Raw genomic sequence first — 27,225 nt, 5'->3', positions numbered from 1 at the left:
CCTCATTTCAGGGAACCAGTCATAAATGTTCATAGTAGTTTCAAGCATAATCACGTGCTTCAAGAACATGCTAAAGTAGAAACAATGACAACATCTTTGCTTTCTTATGCAAACATATTGTTCAATGCCGGGGGGAAGGGGGTGGGGGGTTATGTTCGGTTACTTATGCACACGGGGAATACCTGGTTCAAGCTAACCGATTTACTATTGCCGTAAAAAAGCACGTGTGCACTTTATTGCTTTAACAACGTCAAAGCACCAAGCAACGGGGGATTACAATCAGCAATTGCGTGAGTTGTAAACCTGGTCTATATTTCGATTCCAACGTTAACGGCAATAAGGGTATTCGTAATTTTACTGAAATACAATCAACGGTGCAGCTTACGTTGACGTAGACAGCGTTTACAAACGTCCCGTCCCTCAGAAGTGGTCGACATCGGTCCGCTGCGACAAAAGGACACATCATCATCATCATCAGCCTATATTTTTATGTCCACTGCAGGACGAAGGCCTCTCCCTGCGATCTCCAATTACCCCTGTCTTGCGCTAGCGTATTCCAACTTGCGCCTGCAAATTTCCTAACTTCATCATCCCATCTGGTTTTCTGCCGACCTCGACTGCGCTTCCCTTCTCTTGGTATCCATTCATCATCCCATCTGGTTTTTTGCCGACCTCGACTGCGCTTCCCTTCTCTTGGTATCCATTCTGTAAACCTAATGGTCCAACGGTTATCCATCCTACGCATTACATGGCCTGCCCAGCTCCATTTCTTCCGCTTAATGTCAACTAGAATATCGGCTATCCCCGTTTGTTCTCTGATCCACACCGCTCTCTTCCTGTCTCTTAACGTTAGTCCTAAGATTTTTCGTTCCATCGCTCTTTGTGCGGTCCTTAACTTGTTCTCGAGCTTCTTCGTTAACCTCAAAGTTTCTGCCCCATATGTTAGCACCGGTAGAATGCAATGATTGTACACTTTTCTTTTCAACGACAGTGGTAAGCTCCCAGTCAGGATTTGGTAATGCCTGCCGTATGCACTCCAACCCAATTTTATTCTTCTGTAAATTTCTTTCTCGTGATCAGGGTCCCCTGTGAGTAACTGAGCTAAATAAACGTACTCCTTTACAGACTCTAGAGGCTGACTGGCGATTCTGAATTCTTGTTCCCTTGCCAGACTATTGAACATTATCTTTGTCTTCTGCATATTCATCTTCAACCCAATTCTTACACTTTCTCGATTAAGGTCCTCAATCATTTGTTCTAATTCGTCTCCATTGTTGCTGAATAGGACAATGTCTCTGCAAATCGCAGGTTGCTGAGATATTCGCCGTTGATCCTCACTCCTAAGCCTTCCCAGTCTAAGAGCTTGAATACTTCTTTAAGCATGCAGTGAATAGCATTGGAGAGATTGTGTCTCCTTGCCTGACCCCTTTCTTGATAGGTAACTTTCTACTTTTCTTGTGGAGAACCAAGGTAGCTGTGGAATCCTTGTAGATGTTTGCTAAGATATTCACGTATGCCTCCTGTACTCCTTGATTACGCAATGCATCTATTATGGATCATGAAATGCAATGCATCATTCATAGATTATGAAAATGCCTTTTCATAATCTATGAAAGCCATCTAGAGAGGTTGATTGTACTCCGCAGATTTCTCGATTACCTGATTTATGACATGGATATGATACATCGTAGAATATCCCTTCCTGAAGCCAGCCTGTTCTCTTGGTTGGCTGAAGTCAAGTGTTGCCCTGATTCTATTGGAAATTATCTTGGTGAATATTTTATACAATACTGAAAGCAAGCTAATGGGTCTAAATTTCTTCAGTTCTTTAACGTCTCCTTTCTTATGGATTAGTATAATGTTGGCATTCTTCCAGCTCTCTGGTACACAGAAGTTGTGAGGCATTGCGTATAAACGTCCGCAAGCTTTTCAAGCATGATATCTCCTCCATCTTTGATTAAATCTACTGTTATTCCATCTTCTCCAGCAGCTTTTCCCCTGGTCATGTCTTTCAAGGACACATACTTAACTTCAAAATTACAGAAACAAAACTGTTGTTAACCGTTCTGAAAGAGGGAATGCAAAGAAAAACTAGGCGCTAAGCAAAGAAAAGCCAGTTGCCATAAGTTTGACTCTTTTACCCCCGGGTGCACGATCATCTATGACTTCCGTTATTATGACAAGCGGATTTTTTTTTTCTTTTGTCTGAGGCCGAACTAATCTGTACGGTTCCTGCACTGTTGCATTCTCCACTCGTCGTCATTGGGAAGAACGTCTATCAATAACAGAGATGACTTTGCGCTGTAGGGCTGAGCTTATAGCGTGCCTTGACACTGATGTAGCAGGGTCGTGACGGTCATTGAGAAGCAAAATCCACTTCCCTTTGACAAGGCAACGTTTTTCTTCCCTAATTTTAGAGCTTCACGCGTGAAAACTAGAAAGGTTTATCGCACCATGGCGCCTAAGGCAATTCTGTGCCCTTCAACCCTAAACATTTAGGCGTCCTAGTATCGACCCTAGTTTCGCCTAGTAGTACCTTACCATAGTTTCGCCAAGGGCGAAACTATGGTATTCAAGGTTCAAGTACACGTATATCCGCTATGGTAATCTCGCTGTCGCCGATGTGAGGCCAGATAAAGCCCTTTTGAGTGACCGCTCAAAATTCATTAGAGTGAATCTGTGCACTTGTAGCGGCACAGGTAACCATATCTAGATATCGAAATTAGCGTCGCCGTCAAGGACACATAGATATGGTAATTAAATCACGTTTAACAAATTTTACTTTTATAAAACATAAATGAATCGGCTCACCAGCAAGGACTGAAGCGTCCCGGCTTTTCCTTAGGTTTGCGGGCTCGCTTGCCGCTGTGAAATCTGCAGGCGTAAACCATGGTTTCAGAGACTTGAGTTCCTGCAAAAAGCAGGTAAAACGGACAACACGGCCTCTTTCGCAATCTGCAGAATTCTGATATACTACGGCGCTTATACGTTTCCAATATATCGAAACCAATATCTAGGACTTTAGTCGAGTCAGTGACCGAAATTCCTCAAATTGACGACAAGATAGCTTACGAGGGGCTGAAAAAACAAACTGCGCTTGTATACGTGCATACTTCAGAACAGCGCTAAAATGTAGGACAAGATTAGACAGCACGAGCGCCTAATATAATCTTTTTCTACACTTGTCCTGTAGTTTTACGCTGTCCTCAAACATTCTCGTGGAAAAATGATTCATTATATAGCTGAACCGTATTCCATGATCGACAACAGACTCCCGTGAACCACGTAGCCACTTAGATGCACTCGAATAGATCGAGCTATGCACAAGATCGGATTCTCGACTGCCCACTGTGTCAGTCAAGTGCCAGGTTCGACTTTCGACCAGAAGCTTTCCGACAACGCCCGCATGGTTTTCCATCATTAGTTTACGCTAAGTACACCTTTACTTTCTATAAGACGTGGCAAAAACGCAATAGCCGCTGCATTTGGTAATCTCACCAGCGCTAGACAATGTATACACATTGAATGGTCACTGCCTGTGAGGGGACACAGGATCTGGCCATGCTGGACTTAAAATTCCCGCCGACACCATGAAGGACATAATTTTCTCCGCTCGCTACATTTTCTGAGGGGAGGTGTACAGTCCCATATGAAATTTCTAAGACTAACTTGGTCAGCGAGTGGTGACGTTTGTTAGGCACTTGCTAACAGCCACTAGTCGAACTTTGTAGTAAGAATGGACTTGGTGGAGTGGAGGCATCCTACGTTTGCCTTCCCGCTTCGCTTATCTCTCTTAACAGTGTTAGGGATAAAGGACACACACACGCCATATGTAGCACAGAGGTATATCTATCCCATATAAGTTAGCATTTGACGCTAGATCGGAACAATTGCAGCCATGCCTTTGCAAGTTCAGATCCGCCTGCAGCCAACACAACCCTTTTCCTCCTCCTCCTCTTTAGAAGAGGTGTCAATGTTGAACGCGGACAGACCGCGATCGTAAAGATAGAAAACCGCCTCGGCTGTGCGGAGTTTTGGTACTTGCCCTGGGAGCAGCTACATGGCATGGCTGTTGTACCTTGATGCTAATAATCAACGCAAACGCCCTCTACAGGCTGAGGGACAGCATTACTTAAAAGCACTGTTACGTATCATGTCTAAGCGCGCGCACACGTATCACGCGTATCAAGGAAGTCCGTTGGAACAGCCATCGTGTTTCCCCATGGTTACGCACCTCGAACTCCTTGGCAAAGTTGCTCTTCCCCGTCGACTCGTCCACTGCTAGTAGCTCCCGGTAACGGTCGAATATCTTGCTACAAGGAACGCTGTGGTCCCTGATGCAGACGCTTTCCATCAACGCTCGGTGGACGAAGTTGTACTGCTCCTGGAATCACGAGAAATGACGCACTGTCGTGTTGGTTGATCGGAAAAACCAAACGCTGTCACAAGAACGGCGTGACTTGAGTTTATTTTATTGAGGTGGGCGATACGTTGCCTAGTGTTTTTTTTTCCGCCTCGTAACATCGCTAAGGCCGAAAATTGCGAGAACTTTATTTTTGTGCGGACAATAAGGGGCCCGTCCTCACTTAGATATTGAACAACGATGGCGGTAGCAGTGCAAAGTTTCCCAACTAACTTTTTTCCCGAGATTGAGGTAAAGAAATCTAATTGAAATGAGCATTTCCCGTGAAATTTTTTTGGGCCTGTTAATGAACAATTTCATTTTTTCTTGTGAAATCAGTGGCTCCCGTGTTATGCGTTATAGTTAATTCAGCAATGGCTGCGTCTATATATTAAGAAACAGTATTCCAGAAACAAGGGAATTTTTTCCGCCAGTAATGATAGCATAAATTGTGGGAAAATAGCCCATAATGACGTAAATTGCTTTTAAATAATTAACGCTTTAATTGTTGAGCCCACATATTGCAACGGCGCTGTTCAAGCTTGTCAGCGCTCAAGTCAAATTCAGTAAGTAGAAATCCTGCAACTAGCATAAGTTTCGACATGACCACTCCGAAACATAAGGTTAGACGCACTCGCATTCTACTTATCACTTTACCACATAGCCATCCTTATGGAAAGTGATGCTATAGGCAGAATTCGTTCCTCCTGGTAGGCACGTCTTGAGCCCATGTCTACTTTAGTGAGCTAAATCTACTTATTTAAAAGCTTAATAGTAAAATTGTGTTGACGTAACAACGTGGTGGTGATTATCGCGCCGTTCTTGGCGTTCGCCGCTGCTTTGAATTCACGTCACCCAAAATTAGTTTATTTTCATTTTGATATCTTTATTATTACGACACTGTCATCAATAAAGCCTCTGCTACAGCTATCGACTTTTGCTCTTTTTCAAGTTGTCGACTATTCAAACGAGGCGCTGGCAATAAACGTGCTGACATTATGTAAACACTAAGTATACTGGTTGTCGCCACAATGCTTCTTCTTTCATTCTATCTTCCATGCATCTCTCATCCACAGTAATCGCACTTTGCAGCCACGAAAACCCTGTTCTATCAGCCAGGTCGCATCTTTAAACATGTCTATTGTGGTCGTTCGTGTGTTGCGTGTGTGTCGTGAGCTTTCCAAGTTCTTGCTTCAAGCAACTCGTAAGCAATTTCTGAGGTATGAAAAGCAAGCATGTTCGAAAATGGGAGATGTCACCTACGCTGTTATAGGTCAACCTCCGAATAGGTATCCAAAAGAGCACGAGATTTTGCGTTTCAACATTCGTCATGTCATCGAGAACGTCATCTCGCTTGAGCTTGAACCCTAAGCGTTGCTCAGGCGCTCTCATACTGCGCAGCGGTACCGCCAGTTTGTTTCGGCGCTAGTCCTGAACAATGTTATTTTGCTTCTAGCATCTCGTGCGCAAAATGCACGTAGTGTGAATGCATTATTACTTTGAACTACCTTCTAATTGTTTTTCAGTATTATCTCTAGAGAGCAACGTGCTGACGTACAAAGCTTAAATTTGCTTGAATTGTTTAAATTCGCTGTTGCCCCCCCCCCAAAAAAAATGTTTTATAGCTGTCAAATGTTTAAATTGCCATATCAATAGCCACAGGAAGAAATCGTTCCGTGATTCGTGGTCTCTGGCGCAAACATATAGCGGGTGTGAGTCGTTGTGTATTCTGCCACGCAAACAACGCAGTTGACTTGCAGGGGCCCTGAACTACTTTTTATCGAAGTGGAGAAAGGCATTTGAAGTGAAAATAGGCTACTTCGAAAGTATTTTTGTGCAAAAATACTTCAATGCGTTCAGCAGAAGCGGAGTTATTGGCAATCAAACACGACCTCCACTGCGCACCCATTCCTTCTTCAGTGCCTTGCACTGCGAAGGCTACGGCGGAGTGGGGCGTGGCCACAACGCTCCGTGGCGCGCAGTTGAAATTTCATCTGGATGTCAACGTAGACGCCACGATGTCCTATTTTGGTGCCTACGACGCGCTAAACGTAAGTCAAACGCGGGAGCCCTCAGCGAGCGGCAGTGCACTTAGCCAGTGCACTCGTGGCGGCACCCCGCGGCGGCCACGGTATCTACGCTACGTAGCCGACCGCAGCTACCAATAGCAGCCGCATTCGTTTTCTTAAGTAATAAAGCGTTTCGTTTTGTCACGTAATAAATATAACGTAATAATTCGTTTTATTACGTAATAATGCGTCCAGAAAGCAGTGAGGAACGTGGCTTACTTTGAAAAGAGAGCGTTTGAGAAAAAGGTGACTTTGCGCTCCGCTTTCGAGCTCCACGCACCGCGTACGACAGCAAAACTTCGCTGAGACATTAATGTACAGCAGCGTATGCTACACGTGGACTATTTTATTTCAACAAGCCCGAGGGGTGGTTCAGGGTCTATGTAAGTTTATTTGTCAACGGTTGCCACCGTTCGTACCTCAGGTCGACATTGCTCAAAACTTGCCGAAGGCGCGAATGCTTTAAGTGGATGACCTTTATTTCACTTTTAAGTAACATGAACCAATTCCTCGACCGAAATTCAGCCGATGACCCTTGACTGTACTTCTGTTCAATCCCGCGTTTGACGAAGCAGGCCACCCAGAACCACTAGGCTCAGCAGAATGCTTTCACTATCTAGTTGATGCAAATTCATATTAAACTTTAGCGCAAGCAACACAAAAGAAGGAGATAGGACAAGGCGCTACTCTCAACTGACATCTTTAATGCTTCACAGCCTTACTTATAAAAACCCAGACATTAGGAGCATGTGCAGCAGTGAGCATTTTGTTTTGTCTCCTTCTTGTGTCGTCCTGTTTGCGCTAAGGTTCATTATGAACCATTACGCTATTGATGGAAGACTTACCAGCGTCTCGACTACATTCATCCTGTTGTGACGCATCGCTGCCAGCTGGCCGATGACGTCCACCAGGCCCTCGGACTGCGCTTGCTCGATGAGGTTTTCCAGAAGAATGTACGCACCAGTGCGGCCGACGCCGGCACTGCGAAGAACAGGGTGGTTGGTGGTGGATCTGCTTCTCACAAACTAGAACTTGTACCTCCTTCTCTGGACAGTTACGCTTAAACAAGTACCCGAGGGAAGAGTTTTGTTCTGTCGCAAGTTATCAGATGTTGTTTGTATACTGGGCGTCGGGTTCGCAGTCAGGAAGCGTTGTAATATAATGTGAAACGATGAGGAGGCCGAACTGTTTTCGAGCAGTCAACGATTTACAGTCCGAGATCAACGACGTAATAGCCACCATTCACAATCAGCTGTATCCGCGTAAAACAGCAGATTTTTAACTGTGCCACAGAGGATACAAAAAAAGAAGCAAACGACATGTCACTGAACTGAACAACTAAACAGCCCGACTGAGCACGCTGCTAATCGTGTATGTTTTTCCACCTCACGTCGTCCCTTTCTTTACCTCGCCCTGTGCTTTTACACGGCTTTGGGTCTGTCTCGCACTTTAGAGGCTACTTATCTGATAGTTAAGCGTTCGCAGCAGAGGTTACAAGGTCCCGGTATCAGTGCGGTTCGCGCCCAGAGAAAAAAAAAGAAAGGAAATAACCTCATTGATTTTCGCCATCGGCCTGGTGTTTGAGAGCACGCCAGGCTTTGCTACTTAGCCGCTGTTATTTTTTTCTTTATAGAGGGCGATGGCTCGCCACACACGGCTTTAATGACCCGTAGGGTGAGAAATCACTTCGAGGCATCCTTGTAGGACCGTTCGCGTGGTATATAATTCAGTACGTAGGCATACAGACCCTGCAGCGTATTCTGAACACGCATTGTCATATCACTACCGCCATTAGCCTGCATGCCGCCTTGTGCATACCCCCGTACACTTGCGTTTTACGGTAATATAGTCCAGAAAAAAATTAATGACCATTTTCAGGGAGTTCATCAAGCTGCGAACAAAGGACATTCCTTATGATGACGCCGGGTGAAACAGAATAGTAGTTCCTAAGGGCGAGGCATGGAGGTGTACGCGTCCACTAGGGACACCGTTACTATGTCTTTTTGAAGGTGAACGTCTCAACTGTAATGTGGCAGAATTTAAAAGCAATCGGCGAACTTAGGTTGTCTCGCCCAAAGAAATGCACGAGAACATGCAGGTTAGTTTCGGTGGTCTCGCAACCATCGGCCGATTCAGCTTGATAGGGCCAATGGCCAGATTATTTAGGACCCACCACCAACCGAAGCATCGTCTTCACTGCGCCGCGGAAAGCATGACTGTAGCATAAGCCCATACTAGCAAAAGAATACAGGGTGTTCAAAATTAAGCTCTATGGTTTTCTTAAAATTAGTCACTGGGAGGTACGTGAGGACCACCTTCGCAAATAAGTTGTGGCCAGGAGGGCATCAAGTGAGATGATAATTATCGCTGTCAGCAGCCCAATTAACTAAAATTGAATAATTAACTTTTTGTTGACTGCAGTGAGTGGGTATGTTTGTATTGAAATGTTAGAGGCAGTCGTATTTATGCGAACACGCGCGTATATCAGAACACGCGCTTGCCTGCAATGCACCACCACTGGCGCCTCGTTGAATGTCCTGTACTGGTTGACCTTCCGCCGGAAGGTGAGCAGTGTGTTGGGGTAGAGGGGCACTCCGTGATCGGGCCACGACGTCAGGTGGAAGTGCTTCACCTCGCGGGTGGTGTCGGCCAGCGTAATGTGCAGCTGGTGGATGGCGTACTCTGGGAACGTCTCCTCGGCGATGAAGTGCACCTGCACGTCTCCGTAGGTGGCTGTCTTCTCCGGCCAGTACTTTTCACACTTGGTCTGCGATAATATGGGTGAGACGGTCAAATAAAAGGTCAGTTCGCGTGTTACAGTAGCGTAACTGCACGAAACAGCGAAACTAATTGGGTCGCGTAGTTTCCGTTAAGCAAGTTAACGAAACGACAATGCGAGCACCAAGACGTTGGCGGCTAGATAGACTAGTATCGGTATCATCTTGGCGTTTTCGATCGAGTTTTCAATAATTTGGGTGAATGAATGCGTTAATTCATGATGGTTTCCTCATTTTATATTATTTAATACTTATTTTGTTTAATTTTATTCATTTTTAGGGGAATTTTATGGGAAGTTTTTGTCTTACGTAGACCTTGTCTTGTGCGTGACACCTACCGACGAGGGACGGCATCCCGGGTTCCTAAAGTACTTAAAATATATGACCGAGTTTTTATACCTTGCCGTTTTCCACGAGGCCAGTGAGCATGACAATCTTGCACACGTTCTCCTGCCACACCATCCGCCAAAAGTCATGTACGGTGTGCGGCTTGGGGCCTGTAGGGAAAAAGCTTTAAATTGTTGTGAAATGCTCACCCATAGTATCCCACAGTCTGGCTTAATAACTTTCTAAGACAAAGCTGGACTGTGCAACTGCATTCTCGGTGTTGTTAGTGTCAAATGCTCGTTTTTCCTGCAAGAATATAATCAACAAAAACTCAGCTATCGTTTTCTTCGAAATATGACGTTTGCCAAAGTGCGGCAATAGATAGGTAGCGCTGAAATGAAATGATATATATATATATATATATATATATATATATATATGCACAGTTATCACATAGCCAACGGGCTCAAGTAGTGGGAAGAAAAGTTGCCGTTGGCAACCAGCACTAACTTACTTTGCATTAATATTCCCATTTTATTGTTCTGCGATATTTTAGCCACATCAAGGCAGACAATGATTTACCCAACACCTTCACTAATATAAAAGATACGAATGCGTGCAGAGCAGTCTTGCTATGCGTGAAGTCGGGAAATACCTTGAGTTGCGATGTACCGCCTCGGCCGGCAGTAGCCCTAGAAGAAAGAAGCTCTGAACGTAAAATGAATTAACCGAACGCCTTGGTGTTAAACATATTCTTTCGTACTTACGTCAATGTAGCTGGCATTGATATAGTCTGAGAAGGATACGCCAGGTATCGGCTTGAGCCTCACGCGGCTGTGGTCATCTGATAGACGGGAGAAACAGGCAGCGCATTTAGTTCAGGCGTCAAAGACACACAGGTTGAGGCGAACGCGTGATCACGCATTGATGATTGCAAGTCATAGCGATATCTTCTCCTTGTTACTGATCTCACTTAGCTTGCTTTAAATGAGTCATTTCCATGATGTGCTGTACACAGTATACTGCTTGGCTGAGATTCACGATCGCATGTTATTGAGCTCTTCACGTTCACGCTAGTGAAACAAACGAGCTCATGGGCACTAAGTTATATTCAGTAATTTACAAAGTAAAATTCTATTGCATGGGTGAGATGTGATTTCTGTGAAGATGTTGAGAACCCTAAGTCGTTAACATGACGTCCCAATTCTAAGTGAATATTTTTAATCCGTAGAGATAGGCAAACGCTTTCAGTTTGCCCTGCTTTTGCTGAAAGTGTGACCCGCCTAGAGTAGTGGTACTATATGGAGAGATTACGTGACCTGCCGGCTCTGTTCATGTCGCGATAACTACAGATATCTGGTAGACGGGTTTCTACTGTAGTGGGCGCCTTTCAGCGTGATGTCGCTAATGCCCTGCGCTAGTTTTCTATAGGTTGCAAGTTTCCTGGACTCACAGGCCAGTAAATTGCCATAGCGGTTCTTGATCTTGTTCTCGGTCCTCAATGCTTCAACCGTTGGGTACTGACGGCCCTTGGGCTGGCTCTGAAATCAATTCGCATAAATCGTTATCGTGATTTGCTTAATATAAAATGATAAACTGTAGACAAAATCTACTCCTAATCTCGCTTTAAAATTAAACTTTTGACGCCCGGTCAACTTAAGGCAAGTATATAATGCAATAGAAACAAGAAAAAGGCAGATAGAGGGCACCATACATCTTTTGGCGCTGAGACAGGGCTGTCTGTAGGGAGCCTACATGCAAGCGCTGTTTGCATGTAGGCTCCCTTGCTGTCTGTGCTCTTCTGAACGCCAGTGGTCCGTGACTCGTGAGTGGTCCGCAACAAGAAACCACCGCCCAAACACTCCGTACAGATGGTTAACCAGCGAAGCTTAAACGTGCGGCCCCGGTGTTTATCACTGAGTTAATCCCAACGGTGCATTAAAATCTTAATTATTCGTTACGTCTTTGTGCTTCTTAATGAGGTTACACACACACGTTCGGCTGCGACGGAGAAAACGACGTCACTGACGGTATGCCCGCAGTCCGCCATTGTGGCATTGCCGCTTGCGATTCTTCAAAATTAAATTGCTTCAAAACTAAATCTGTCCGTCACGTAAGACGATGGATGGCTCATACCCCGTTAAGCAATGGCTCATACCCCAGGTAAACGCGGCCTCCCGATTACGACAGGAGGGGCCCGCTTCGGGCTAGGAAACTAGTTCGACCCAATGGATCATAATAAAGTTTTTCCATCCATCCATCCATCCATCCATCCCGATTACGACGAGAGAAGAGAAGTGAAATTTTATGTTGGAATGATGAGCGGCAACGGAGCAAGTTGTGGAAGAAGACGACGACGACGAATGCGGTAGCAGTGGCACGAGCGCGTTCGCACGGTTGCGCCGAGCGGCGCCAATGAGCCAGCTGCGGAAGTAGACGACAACGCTCGAGCCAATGCTGATGATGATAGTTTATGCGTACAGGTGACTGACAGACGAATCGGCTAGCCATATACAGCTTCGCTGTAAGAAACACGAGTTCACCAGTGACACCTAATCACTTTGTACCAGCTTCAGAGCATAGCGCAGGCTAGGACGTCGATATGTCTCTTGTGCATTTATGCTGCCTCGTATTTGTTACCAACGCAAGCGTTCGCGGCGCAATCTGCCGTCGATTATTTGTACGACTTGAATTTCCTCAAGCGTTCAACTAAATCATCTCACAAAAGGTTCCAGTACCCACTAGCGTGGCGCTCTCTTGCTCTTCCGATTTGATAGATTGTGGCACGATCTCCTTGCTTCCCGCGAATATCTCGAGCAGGTCGACTATAGCGCAAGTGCCGGTAATATCGAAATCGGCGTTCAGAAAACAATCGCCTTACTCGAAGTCTTGCCTATATTCTGCGGCTGTCGGGATGACGTGGATTTAAAGCCCGCTGTCACTGATTACCAACCACGGGCAAGAAATGAGCGCCATCTAACGTCCGGCTGGTGCTTCGCGTTCTTGCGGTTTGGAAGAAAAAAGTAGGGGGCTCCACGGTGCTATACTTCAGCGAGATATACAAAAGCATACATAATGTCCCTTTTGGTGTGTCTATATGTGACACCTTTGTGTTTTACAGTGTTGTTCGTCGCGGTCATTGTCAGTGTTATGTCCACTCATAACGTTGCATACTGTTCTCTTTAAAAAGGTATCGTCAGTATCACATGTCAGTCTTGTTGACGAGTCGCAGGAGGTGGGGTTCAGATATGGCTGGTGTATTGAAGTAGAGTGCTTGATTAAAGCTCGTCTGGACAGTTATCGCTAAACGTGCCGCAGATAATTAAAAACACGGCACGAAGAGGAGGCGAAGCACACGCTCCTCCACGAGGTGGTTGCTAGGCAACCCAGGTTACTCATCGCTCAGCGATGTTTTTTTTTTTTTTTTTTCGGTCGACGAGCGCCGCTTTACGGATAGCTTAAACAGCTTCGCTGTCAAAAAATACAGAGACGCTGACCACATAAGTAACTTAAAGGAGGAAAGGAGGGACTCGACTCTGTGACGGAATGGATATATGTCGTTGTGTGTCGAGCGGGCTCATTTCCCAGCCGAGGCAGCCGCATTTCGATGGGGGCCAAATGCGAAAAGGCTATGGCACCGTTCCTTCGGCACAGGTTAAAGAATTGTGCGTGGAAGAAATTAATACCGGTTCTCTATAAGCGCGTAACAAATAGGGCAAATAAGCCTTTTCAGCCAAGTCGACTCGATGCAAACTTTACATTCCGTTTTGTGTTGACATGAGAAGTTATGTGGTATTCGGTTAGATATTCGAAAGTGATATTGTAGCGTTAGCTACACTGGCCTAGCCAAGCCCGTTTCGCGCGGCACATCAAGAGCCGTGCTGCGCATGCGCAAGGATCAGTGATGTCACACGGCTTGCGCACCGGAGCCACCGGAGCTGGCACCTCTCGTGCACTCCGCCGCCGCCGCGCGCGACTCACCGCCGCCGGTCTGCGCATTCCAGAGGAGTGACGTCGTAGCCGTGGTAGACGCACTGGCGCCGGCGCGCGCTCGCTGTGGAGTCGCCGTCTGACACTGCGCTGGAGCCGCTGCGCTTCTGACTGGCGTTTGCCAGTGTGGTATAACCACGGAGAAGGAGAGCGCAAATGCTACTCAACAGCGCAGAAGAACGGAGAAGCTTGACTCATCGGATCCCGAAGTAGTTGCCTGGCAATTAGCGGTTGAGCGTAGGAGACAACCAGGAAAGCTAAGAATAATCAGCTGAACCTTTGCTAACGCTACGTATATCCTGGCATAGCCGAGCTAAGCCACTGCAACTTTTTTTATGTAGTATTCGTATTCGATTCAATTAGGATATTTCAGTGTTCGAGTACCCCTAGCACGTGTACTTAGGCGCTGTTACCCTGAAGTTAGGCTTCCCCCTCCGGAAGTACGTTCCTTGCATTGTGAATCTCCCGTTTCCTTTTTCTTTTTTTTTGTGTGTGTGTTTTGTTTCGTTTTCGGTGAATCTTTCTTGTTTTTTTTTTTTCGTTTCTTAAGCTTCATTATTTCCCAATTGCTTCAAGAATCGCTACGTCCCACCAGCAATCTAGCTTTGCGGATACGTTGAATATAACACTTGTATCTCTTGAACAGCTTCAAGTTTTTGTTGCCCACTTATGTAACAGGTGTGGCCTTACATCTGTGTTCGAAAACCTTTCAACGAATTTCTTTGCACTTGCGATCTCCGCACAATTGTTAAGCTACACCTGTTGACTGTTGAAACTACGCGCTTCAATTCAAGCGATCTGTTTGAACTCAATGCTAGTAAGGCTTTACATTTGTTCAACTTATTTTTGGTGCCCATCTCTAAATATTCATTCATCATAAGTTACGAAAAGTATGGCTACCAGCCATCCTAGACGCCTTCCTTAACGGCTCACAACATTTAATATAATATCTTTCGTGCGAAGGTCGCAACAGAAAGCAAGTTTAATTTCGTGCTCAGGATTGTGAGATAGCAGCGTTCTCAGGGCATAGTAGGGAGCCTACATACAAGCGCTGCATGCAGGCTCCCTAGGGCAATAGCATGAGGCAGCGGCACCTGGTGTCATTACCCCCCTCCCCCCCCCCCCCCCCCCCCTTGTCTCAAAGGCCACATGTTACTTCCGGAGTTGCAACCATACTTTGAAAGTTAGTAAAAAAAATGGCCGCATATCTGCTTGCTTCGCTGCAAATGACGTCGAAAGACGATAGTCTTCTGCCACCCCTGATACGTAACACCTTCCCTTCTCCCCCCGCCCACCCCTCACGCTTTTTCCCTCCTCTCTCACTCCTCCCATGATGGATGCAATGGGAGTTCTGCTGAATTCAATTCAAATTTTCTGCGTTCGCCCTGCTGTCGCGCCATCTGTTAATTGTGACCTTTTATTACTGTTGGCTTAAAGTCGGCTACAGAGCCGCGGCTTCAGTCGGCTTGTCTTTAACGTAGCGTCTCTTCAACGCTATTTCTAACGCGGTGATTTTTCATTTGCTAAAGTAAACATTTTTTTATAAACCTCCTTGGTATGACCCTGTGCCACCAGTGCTAGTAGCTTGGTTGATTTTGGCCATGTGGTTGAATCGAGTGACAGTCAGACAGACAGACAAAGTCTTTCGCGCTTAGGTAGCCCAAGAAAGACTATCGTCGTTAACAAAACAGCGTCTTGGTGTCACGATAAACTCACGATAAACTCTGATTTGAGGCCATCGCATGCTAGCATTCGCTGCACGTAATCCTGAAGATCGGACACGGGCAGCGGTTTCGAGGTGGTCTCGGTTCCGTTGCCGCCAATTTCTTCCATCTCGAACTCCAGCCCGTCGTTCTCGTCAACGATTGACAGGCTTGCCGCTGCAGTTGTAGAAAAATGGAAAATAGTCACTTTTAGCGCTTCCAGTATTCCGGGGCACGCGACGGTGTTCCCGTAATACCGGGTCAGCGGACACTAGTAGGGACATCTTGTGACACTTCGTCTGACCGCAATGCCTTATTAGAGACGTTTAGTGTTCCGCGAGTGCTACCGTCGAAAAAAAATATTTAAAGGGCCAACGTGACCATGATTACACTGCCGACGATTTCCATCAGCAGCGAAGTAGAATGCACTTAGTAAGTGCAATAATAGTGTTTGTCTGGTTGAGCTCTGGGCCACCAGGTGGCGCCACCAATCCGGCCGCTCGCGTTTACGTCTCCGCTGATGCGGTGGTCGTCCAACGATACCGGGATTCCAGATGAACTAAAGCTGTCCAATTATTAGGAGGCGCTTAGCTAAAACAGATACCTTAATTTCAATTTGTTAAATTTTAGAACAATCTACTTCAATGTGGGTAGCGTAATTTCGATTTGAGGTCTTGTTTTCTTTTTTTAGACAAAATTGTTGAATTCGTTTTATGACAAATCCGTCACTCCACACCAAAAACTGATGTGGTAGTAGCGTAAGCTGTTTGACCGACTACAAAGGTTATGAGGTAGTCTGCAGCTTATAAACGGGATATGCTTACATTTCTCGTGGGAGTTACGGAAAAATCTCCCTAATAAATTTTGTCCTAACTTCAGAGCAGTGTGTGAGATGCACATTTTCGGTGTGTAATACCACGTCTTCATTCGGAGTTACACACGCCGTGGTAGCTTTGTGGCCATGACACTGCGCTGCTGAGCTCAAGGCCGCGGGCGGAACCCCGCTGCGGCGGCCGCACTTCCGTGGAGGCAAAATGCAAGAACGCTCGAGTACTTCGATTTTGGCGCAACGTTGAAGCACCCCAGGTGATTATAATTAATTCGGAGTCCCCCCACCACGGCGTACCACATAATCAGATCAGGGTTTTGTCACGTAAAGGCCCAGAATTTAATTTTTGCACTACATCTACAGAATAATGCAGAATGCGAGCGACCCTACGCTTGTAGAGCATTTATTGCCATATTTAAACAGCAACAGCAATGAGGAAGTGCTGGCGGATAAAATAAAGAAGTATCTTGCGCTAGTGTGAAGTGCCACAACAGTGTAAAATAATTCGACACCATTTATTGTATTTTTATTTTATTTATGAAATACTGCAGGCCTTGGAAGGCCCAAGCAGGAGAGGTAATATACATACACAATAAAGCACTAAATGTAGAGTCGATGTACAACACCATAATATTGCGACAAGCAAGTTAGAAGAAAAAGTAAAATGTTAATGAGGGTTTAAGTCGATCTATAACTGACACCCTTTCACCTAAAGAGAGTGTAGTCAGGAGATTTATAGACTGATTTGCACCCTTATTAACTTTTATAGGTGTAACTTATTTTACATTGTACAATATATACAATCGAGAAAACTTGCTCGAAGAAAAAAACAAAGAACGGAGGTGATATGCTTCTTTAAGCAACGCATTTCACGAATAAGAAGTCGCTAAACAGTTTACCGTCGCTTGCTGGTGCAGCAGGCTTCTGAGGAAACGTTCGCGGCAATTTCCCTATAATTTTCTTTCTCCATTTCCTGCGGGGAAAAAAAATTCAATGTTGCCTGGCGATGCGAAATTCACCACCGCAATGCACGGAACACACACACAGACAAAAATTGAAGGCAGCGGAACAGCAGTGTTTCCCGAATTCTCCAAATTTAACCAGCGCGTTAAATTCTCAAAGAACGCTAATCGCATTAAAATACATCTGAGAATACGTACCAGACTACAACGATGAGCACTACCATGAGGATGACGACGATGACGATGGCTGCAATCGGCGTAGACCCACGGCCTACTGGTTCTTGTTTTCGAACTGAAATCAAAACGTGCAACGTTCTCTACACGTTACGAAATAACCCGAATCATTAGCCTTCCCATTATCATTGACTTGCTTACACCTGCTGCTAACTATTTCATGCACGCCAATGAAAGTTGTGCGTCCATGTGCTACCACTAGTATGGCGCTGGGACTAAGTAAGCCATAGAGTATGTAAAGACAAGTCTAAACACTTTTATATTAGTACACATGTTCGAATCATTAGGCAAAATTTTTTGTACTATCGCGCTCACTATGAGCAACAACACGTGCTCCCAGGCCGGATGATGAAGGCCAGGTTCCCCATCTAAACGGGCGGGGGGCTCTGTTCCTGTTTAAGACATTGCCCCTTTCATGCCAGCTATCACCCCCCCCCCCCCCCCGAAGTTGCGTGGACAACATATTGGTCTCACGAAAACGATTAGGACAGATGGTGGCCTCCTATTATGCGACCGAAGCGTCATTCGATTTTCGACGCACTTCAACCGGTGAAATATTGCAGATTAGAGACCGCGAGTCCGTCAGCGACGTTTATATTGCGCATATGCCGATTGCATGCCGAAACAGAAGAACGGGCCAATGTAGGCATTGAGCGGCAATGCAAAAACCTGTGTTCCGACGCACCGAGGGGGGGGGGGGGGGGGGGGCGATAAATCGAGTACCGAGTGCTTGCTTGTGCGCGCTGATACCAAGCTTATGTGTCCAAGTTTATACAGCCTACAAAACTACTATCCTTAACCCGTATAGCTCTCTACTAATTTGCTATCGCAATTGATGCTTCGCCTTTCGGGCGAAACTGCGACATTTCGTTGTAGTCATACGCAAAAAGTTGGAAGCACACCACTCCGCGAACGAATTCACATCTTCTTGTAATAATTCACAATCCTGCGCTGATGCTATTTCACGGTAAAGTTTAGTATCGTCAGCGTACAAAAGGAGACGCGAATGACGCAAATATTGTTCAAGATCATTAACAAATATAGTGAGAAATATCTATATCATATAAATTCATACCACATAAAATATCATATATAAAATCATATCATGTAAAATATCTATATAAAAAAATCTGAGCGTACAGAGTTGGCGAGGCAGTTAGAGAACGATAGACTAGATAAGCGATGCAATTTTTTATTTATAGCCTATTGACCTTAGGCATTGTTTTATCTAGGACATGAAGCACCTTAAGCTTTTGTAAATGTCTATGCTAAGTTGGTGAATAGAGTGGGTCGGTGTCCTAGCTGAAGGGTTGATGTGTTCGTCGCAGAGATGCAATGCGTTCAGCTGTACCGATGGATTTGTGTTTCTTGAAGTGCTCGAACTAGCAAAATTTTCGAATGGGTTCGACTGAAGTATATCCGCAAAAACAAACTCGAATCGTTGACTCGAATACGAATATTCCCAACTTATACAAAAAAGTGTAATGAAAAAGCTTTTTTAGTCTGTTTGGCAGAAAAAGGCTCGTTATACATTACTTAATAAACGTAATAACGCTAACACTCGATGTAGGGTCAACTGAGAAGCTTGTAAATAAGAAACAAGAAAATGTACCTTTATGTATGGTACGCGATCACAATGACTGTAATAAAAAAAAGAAACAGCAAGTCCAAGATGGCTAATTTACTAGAGTGCAATTATGCTCGTTGAAAGAGGTAAGGGAATACTACAGCACCGCGCACCGTTTCGAAAAAAAATGAAAACATTTTGGGATTGGTCAAATGATAAATTCCTATTCCTAAATAGAGGTAGCGAATTCATAGGATGCTCATAAGGCGAGACATGCTTTTACCCAACGGCTGGCAACTACTCTGCATGTGTGTCCTCCTTAATGTGTCTGTTCAGGAACTGGATCGTCTGCGCAACAATAATGCTTCTCAATAACGCATCAGTCCTTCCCTTTGCAAATTGCAAGAACTGCTGCTATCCCTTTCAGTATTCAATCGAAACGAACGTTCCACAATTTCGAATGCCAAATTGTTTAAACGAATAATAATCAAATGGCAAAGACTAATAGATTTACATTCAAAATTTTGATTATTCGCTCACCCTTGCTTTAAGCATAACTTGTTACAACGTCAGAAACTGAACTAAAGAATACGTCTTTCATTTTAATTTTGCCATCTGTGAGTAACAATGAGCCGTAATATTCCTGAGGGTGGTGAGTATAAGAAGCCAGAAATATACAAATAATTCGAATTTAGTTGGCAACTTTTTCAAAGCTTGAAGTACATAGTCGTGTCCCAATTCGTGCGTTTAACAGAAAAAAAGTAGTTTTCTTTCCTGTTCCAGCATACTGGGTTGAAAAAACAATATTTCCACGATGAACGCAGAGCACTCTCTGCCTTGAAAATTCATTGGACTGGTCTAGTAGCTAAAAGAATAGCAACAAACTCTTACCAGTGATTGGTTCAGACAGGAGTCTGTAAGAAATCCTGCTGTCCTGAAAAAGAAGAGTTGAAGTGTGAATGATATGCCATGTTTCCTCAGATACGTGATTCGTGGCTATTTTTCCGCGTTAGGTGCGTGTGCTTGTTCACGACTTTTCGCTGGTGTATTTCAAATAGTAAAGGCCCCATGCAATACGGAAATAGTATATTTTACACATCTATACCTATGCTCCCCAGTTTTCGCTTGGAGTAACTATCGCGTTTCGCTTAGTTTTTCACTCTTGAATATATTGACTGCTACGGGATTGGGTTAACCCTAACGTTTTTATGCAGTCTAACTATATACTTCATCCGCACGTAAATGTAGTCCCTGCTTAGGCTTTATGACAATATTTGGCGTCATAAGGAGATTGTGTGCGCATTACTTCAAAGCGTCATCATCACCAACCTGCTGCTTTTACGCTAGCATTTCTTGTTTTATTAACTGCAGGAGAGCCGCCATTCGAAAAGTTCAATTACCATACACTACTTGTGCTTTCAGACCGAGTACTTGATTTGAGAATACAATGTTGACCTACTTCAAATATTTCATTGCAGTCGAACATTCGGCATTACTGATGTTACTGAGCATGTCTGCCCTATAGTCGCTGGCTAATGTACATGATTCAGCGTCCGCTTCAAGTGCCCGTCATGAGCCGAGCCAAGTCAAGCGTTTATAGGCAATTTGCCACATTTATACAAATTGGAGCCCTTATTATCATAATTTATCGTCTCTCTCTGTCTCTCTCATGGATTGAGTGTCCGATAAAAATTGATCGTGTGGCGTCCGATACATTTTAGCACATGGTTTCAACTGATAACTGATATCTGCATGATCAATGAAGAGCGATATAAAGCGCCACTATAAAACATCGCGAAACTGTGGACAAAATGTCTAGTACTAACGGTGCCATGGATGTTTATTTTTTATTGTTATTATTCGCGGTATTTAGGGAGAAGTTGGTGTCTATATGTGGAGCCGGCTACTTCTCTCCTACGATGTGATAGCTGCATCCATCATGGTCATATTTGAAAAACATTAGAAAACAACTATACAGTGACATTACTGCCAATGTTCGCGTACACGCAAGATATAAATGTTCCCACAATATACATGTTCACAGTATTTGGCAATTGTTTCTGGTACAGCAGAAATTTCGGATAGATTTCAGAACCTTTAGCAGTTGAACTGCGCAAGTTAAAACAAAAGCATGGACAGGGACGCGCACAAGCGCTCACTCGCAACAAAGATTTATTTTGTTCTGTATGCGTTCGATCTCTTGGTCTGACGTTACGCTCTTTAGGGCTAAGGATGTCCAAATCTTAGCACTCGGAGTTCGGGCATCCGTACAACCTTCTTGCATCGCCAACTAAGGACCGAATCGAACTCACGCCTTCGAAGTCGACCTCGGCGGCGAGCCCGACGCTGTAAGTGGACTCGGGGACCAGGGGCGCGTTGTAGTATCCGCCATAGTAGAGGCCATCGCCCACCGTGAAGTCTCCCCTGCTTCGCACTTCCTCGGGCGCCATCTTGGCTGCCATGTAGAACGACAGGTTCATGGCCACTGACTCGTTGTAGTCCGGCGTGCCTTCCATCCACTCGTGGAGCCCTCCGGCTCCACTGTCGCCGTCCTTCGGGCCATCCGCGGAACGTCTCGAGCGATTTTTCTTCTGGTCGTGTCCTTGCACGAGCACGTAGTACGCCCTGAAAGCGGGAGAAGCGTTCGATTCCAGGTTAAACGGCATTCGGTCGTGCAACGTGACCCGGGAGCCGCATGCATCACATTTACATTTTTCTTCTAGTTTTGCTTACTTCACTTTTCCCGACCCACCGTCTGCCCTCCTTGTTTCCAAACTCCGTTGGTTCATTTAGTTATTCTTTTCTTTCTATAATCTTCTCAAACTTTTTTGTGGTAGCCGTGACATCCTTTTTTTTCTTTAGCTGCTTCCATTTATGGTTACGCATTCATAGGAAAAAGCACATTTGAATAACGAGTGCTAGGAAACAGACGTTCGGGAGAAAAAGCCAGGAAATGTGGGCTACATTCACGCAGCTGCGGGTTATAGACAGCGAACAGCTGCTAGCATCGGTCAAATTCTTTCACCTCGTTGCTGGCTGCCCCTTGCGCCGTGACGCGATAAAGAGTGAGGGCGGTAATGCGCTCCTTTAACTTAAATAAAGAAGGCGCGCTGGGCGTTTGCGAGACACGAAACAGGAAGATTCGGATGGTATTAGGGAAGGAGGTAGGTCACTACTAAAATCATCAAGCAACTTAAGGAAGAAATGTACGAATAAATAACGCGTGAAGAACTCATCAAGACAATCGCCTGAGACAACTAAATATTCACACATGGCTCAGAAAGCATCTTCATGGCAATGCCCAGTAGCGGAGGCTCCCGGGGTAACAATGTCCGGAATAGATAAAAAGAAATTATACCAAGTTGTCTAAACCATGATTCTAAAATATTGTTTCATTAAAGAAGAAATGCGTTGACAGAATGAAAAAAAAACATTCTCAAAATACTACTACTATGTGACGCACGCAGCACCATCTGCGTCCGCTATAGTATTTTATGTTGTAGCCTCCGAAATGCACGCACGCACACCAATACTCTAGGAGTCTCTTCGGAGTCTGTTCGGAGCGCACTACCTTGCACGGTTAACTAAATTACCTAGAATCACTCGAAATGAGCAACGTTTCATTTCCTTTCCGTACTACTGAAATGCGGTCATTGGTGTAGTGTAATAAAACAAGAGCCGCTAAAAGAAAAATGCTGTATCTTTAAGTATGCCCTGTGTATCACACAGCCGTTTCTGTCTTCAACGTGTAGGAGAAGCTTCGCTAAGTAAGTTCAGGGTAAGTTGATAGAGAAACAACTGAAATGCGTGAGGTCGGCGTTGCTGTGTTTCTGGCTTTCATCAGCTACTCTAATTTTGTTTGCAATACCCGTAATTAGCTACTTATTTATTATTCTTCATACAACTTAAGGTCACACGCTGACTGCGTTGCGGGCTAGCAAGCTGATATTCTTGATATTTGTAGAAACGGGAAAAATCATCTCAATTTCCCAGTATAGGCGACGTTTCCTGATCTTGCAAGCAATTCCAAAAAAAAAAGCACTTCCGATTGCGTATTTTAAGTGTCAGACGGATGGAGACTTATTTCGTGGGGAACGATACGATACTTAATGTCGTCAGGCTCATCGTTGGCTGGTGCCAGGTGCAAAGTAATGGCACTCTCTTCCACAGTCATCAGTTCGACCTTCGTCCCAATGACTGGTACTGCACAAAAGGGAGAGAGAAAAAAAAAACAAGCAGCCCTTATGTATATTATATGAAGCACTTATGTATATTTCGGGCAACAACAAAGACAAGGAACGGCAGCATCTGCGCTGGTAGGCATCTCGTGATGATCTTTTGTTGAAGCCCAAATAGGCGTTAGAAAGCTTTTTTTTTTTCATTTTTGCGCGTTCGTGCGCGTGCGCTCAATACGCCTCATGTAGACTACCGGTCGTCTCAGTTATAATTCTCTGCGCTCTAGCTGCATTAATAATGACAAGGTGGCGCCACTAGGTTTTCTACTGCCAGCACCTCCTCTATTTTTCAATGCCAGCCAGATGCGGCCGATCCAACGGTTCACCACCCTCTCCGATTACCCTTTCCTACTCTCACCCGTCGGCTAGCGTTCGCGCTTGCTTTACGGTCGGGGCGGAGAGTACATCCTGGGTGGCGCCTCTCGACGGAAGTCGGAGTATGTAATCTTGACCACTACCGCATCTGCTCCGGAACGGCAGCGGCGCGCGCTCATTGGCTCAGACGCACGCGTGACGCAAGCAGTCGTACCCTCTGGGTAGCGTCACATCGCGGCAACTCACTGAACTAACGCGGACCAGCGGCTCCCATTCCGGAGCGGGCGATTGCACTGGCATTGAAAAAAAAATAAATAGAGGAGGCGCTGCTATTGCTTGCCAGCGGCTCCGAAATATCGGTGTAGCCGGCTGAAACCCATGTGGCTTCCTGCGAATCCCGTATGGGTCTCCTTTCTCGATTCGTGCTACAGTCGCGTGGATGAGAGTTTGTCCCTTTTATGAACATTCCTACAACTACCGGGCTTCCGCTGATCTAATCTGCCTTGTTCCGCCATTCTGCTATTTTGTACCGGTAACAAGTATACGACAGGCTTAAACACGCCTTTGTAACGACCTTTTTTGAAGAGAGAACTCTGGCGACACCGTTCGCTTGGGTTAGGTTCTAAGAGCATGCTATTTCTGCGTGTGGCGTGGCGCTTGTCGTATTGAGCTAAAATGACTATGCAGCCACTGCTTCCAGCTTTCTGTTCGAAGTAGCGGCTGTTTTCCTTACTGCAGCCTTGCTTTCGTGACCGCAGCACGAACAGGGCACTTTCGGAAATCGTGTTAAAAGGAATGTACGTAAAAATGAAAGCTATAAAGAAATATATGCCAACGGCGAGAATGATAGGCGGTGTTTGCTTACGGCGGGGTCTTGTGCGAACGGTAATTTCCACTGGTTGGCCGTATCCTGCGGCTGTTCTTGCTTCCACTAGAGCAACGTAGCCGGTGCCAGGGGTGAGGTCGCTGAACTGCGCCTGCCTGCCTTCCGCGGGAATTTCCATCGAGATGTTATTCTCGGTAGACCGTAGGTGCTGGTTCACCAAGGTAACCTAGAGCACGCACACAAAGGGCGCGAGGGTTAGTCGCTGATCACTTTTGAACCGTAATATCAGTAATGCGACAATGCAAAAAAAATTATTGGCTTAACGTTAAGAGAGAGGAATACGGTGCTAAGGATGCAAACGGAGGTAGCCGGTATTCTGGTTTAGATTACGGAAGGAATAGTGCTGGCCAGACCATGTATTACGTACGGCAGATAAGCGATCGTTTGTAAGAGTTCGATAACGGGCGCCAAGGGAAGGCAAGCGCTGTCGAGTACGGCAGGCGATTGGGTGGTGTGACGAAATTAGGAAAATTGCACGCTTGAGATGGTGATAGCTGTAGCAAGACGAGAAGCCATTGGAGGTCAATTGGAGAGACATTCGTCCTTCAGTGGATGTAAAATGGAATGATGATGATCCTCCTAGTACATCGATATGCTGAAATGACATCCGAAAGTAAATTCGTGAGTTACAAAGGCGCACCAACTGATAAATAATTCTGGAAACGCGAAGGTTACCACAAACAATATATCCTCGGGGTGTAGGTGTGCAGCCTAATTTATGCAAGCCCCGCGTAGCTTTCCCACGCTGTGGTGGAGGAAAGCAATGAGACGCACAGGTCACATTGATTTGGCTCTGCCACAGCTGCATCAGTGCACATCATGAAAAAGGAAATTATAACGACAAAAAGAAACAGGTGTTCCAGAGAGAGAGACAGAGAAAGAGAGTTGAGAAAGGTAAGGATAACCAGAGAAGACAAAGAAAGGTTTACTAGAGGCACGCCCAGTTTACTACTCCACGCATGGGAAAGGAGGCTACGTAGTGAACAGAAAGAAAATAGAGAGAGAGAGAACACTGCATGTGTGCTGCTTCATCTGGAGTGGCACATCGACACCATAGTTGGTCATTGAGGTCTGTGGACTTCGGGAGCTAGGAATAATTTGCATGTCGCCGGCTTGGCTTGACATATTTGTTATCGTCATGGGGCTGTGCCGCATGGGGAATATGTAAGGTCAGTGCAGATGTAAATGACCACTTTGCTTGGTTTACCGGAGGTTAGGTGATAGATTAGGTGCACTTTATGAGGTGAGATTGAAAGCCGACTTAAGAGATATATTGCAACGTACTCTGTAGCCCAGGATAACACCGTTTGGAAGGCTTGGCTCTTTCCAGGAGATGATCACTACTGACTCGTCTCGCTTGCCCTCAGAGACGTGAGACGGTGGCCCGGGCTCTAGAAAGAAATGTAACTGCTGCTCAACAACGAAGAAAACAATATACATTACTGCAGAGTACGCTTTTCACAAAAGCTTCAAAGGGAAAAGGCGTTTGCCAAGTCGTGCGTCATTGGTACTTACTCCTATTTATTTAAGTCAGTCCTAATATGACCGCGTTTTTTCTGTGTGTCCACGAGACCCTACTTGAAACAAAAGACGGGTGGCGGTGCGACCGTCAAATTTCCGCACTAGCTACCCGTCACGTCATAGAACTTGAAAGCGTATAGCCTGTAGCGTATCGCCTGTAGCGTATAGCCTGTAGCGTATAGCCTGTAGCGTCATAGAACTTGAAAGCGTATAGTCTAGGGAGAAAGTCTTACATTACAGTCTACGGTAAGCAAAAACTCAGGCGGACAGCCTTGAATGGGTTTTTCTATACACAGAAGCGCATTTTAACTATCATGAAATCACTAAATTTGCGACGACGTCACCAGTAAGGCGTTATATCCGTGCGATATTCAAAAATTAAAATTCGGCATTATCTTCGCCTGCATAATATTCTGTTCAATTATTCAGCGAAAGAAGCTGACGTAGTTTGGAAATAGTGATCTACAAGTTGCCTTATGGTTCAGCTTCTACAGCAACAAAAAACATTCCTTTCTTTGGAGTTTCTTTCGCCACTGTTATTTTCTGCAGCACTCTTCGTAGTATATAAAAAAAACAACTCAGGCCTTAGTTTTACTTTTTGCTGCACCCATACGAACTTTCCTGGCCTCTTGGAGAAACAAGAAATATATATGGTCTGGAAAATAAAGTGCGGGCGACTCATCGCACACTGGCACTGTTACTGAGCCGAGATGTTGCTGCCTTGTTTCGCTAGGAAGTGATGCCAGCCAAGCTGCTTTTAAATCGCAGCTTTTCTCCTGCCTTTCACACCCCAGTCTATTCCCTTTTCTTATGTTTGTGTCTGAAAATGTAAATGATTACGGCGAAATAAATTAAAACGTACAACATGCTGTGGACATTCTACAGAGGATCGTTTCATATGGGAGGAATGAATTACATAAATTAATGAGCGAACGAGATTTGTGCGCCACGATATGGAAATAAGAAACTATTGTTTACTTTTATATCTCGTACAAGATCGGCGATAAAGTTTGGGCGCACTTCCAAAGTCCTTTAACGCTGCATCCTTATAAAAGTTTGTGGGGCCGCAACGATAAGTATGCCGCGCCTTGTCAACGCACATGACAGAGAATAGTGGCGAAGATAGATTAACACAATTATCTAGTGGATCAAAGGGAAACGTTGGAAGCATATGCTTGCTGCTATAGCATTTCACTTATATATGGGTTAAGGCGCTATGAGTGATAAGTTTACTAAAAAAAACGCTGATTATAAATCGAAAAATGAAAATTAACGACATGTTGGATAACGCGATGTAGCATTTAAGCTCTAAGTTGAAAAACAAACGAATCATATTAGGTTATCACGCATGCTCACTCGGTACAACGTAAAAAATATTAATAATGGAATAAAAACAAATTGCAAATGC

General features: G+C 45.0%; 1 protein-coding gene across 1 annotated transcript in view; it reads right to left on the bottom strand.

The window, feature by feature from the left end:
- Positions 1-27,225, bottom strand: part of LOC119433883 (receptor-type tyrosine-protein phosphatase kappa) — a 66,493-nt gene that overhangs the window by 10,693 nt on the left and 28,575 nt on the right. Inside the window, exons 10-26 of the mRNA XM_037701166.2 lie at positions 25,581-25,687; positions 24,276-24,462; positions 22,967-23,063; positions 21,173-21,485; positions 19,752-19,794; positions 17,258-17,351; positions 16,997-17,070; positions 15,282-15,445; positions 11,029-11,116; positions 10,343-10,419; positions 10,231-10,267; positions 9,648-9,745; positions 8,973-9,238; positions 7,317-7,452; positions 4,235-4,384; positions 2,812-2,911; positions 386-444 (exon numbers count right to left, since the gene is read on the bottom strand). Coding sequence (XP_037557094.2) covers positions 386-444; positions 2,812-2,911; positions 4,235-4,384; positions 7,317-7,452; positions 8,973-9,238; positions 9,648-9,745; positions 10,231-10,267; positions 10,343-10,419; positions 11,029-11,116; positions 15,282-15,445; positions 16,997-17,070; positions 17,258-17,351; positions 19,752-19,794; positions 21,173-21,485; positions 22,967-23,063; positions 24,276-24,462; positions 25,581-25,687 — 2,090 coding nt within the window. The remainder of the gene's footprint in view (positions 1-385; positions 445-2,811; positions 2,912-4,234; positions 4,385-7,316; positions 7,453-8,972; positions 9,239-9,647; positions 9,746-10,230; positions 10,268-10,342; positions 10,420-11,028; positions 11,117-15,281; positions 15,446-16,996; positions 17,071-17,257; positions 17,352-19,751; positions 19,795-21,172; positions 21,486-22,966; positions 23,064-24,275; positions 24,463-25,580; positions 25,688-27,225) is intronic.

This window comes from Dermacentor silvarum, chromosome 11, assembly GCF_013339745.2.
Source record: "Dermacentor silvarum isolate Dsil-2018 chromosome 11, BIME_Dsil_1.4, whole genome shotgun sequence".
Lineage (NCBI taxonomy): Eukaryota > Metazoa > Arthropoda > Arachnida > Ixodida > Ixodidae > Dermacentor > Dermacentor silvarum.
Note: the sequence above shows the minus strand (reverse complement) of the source record. Positions and strands in the feature narration are given on the sequence as shown.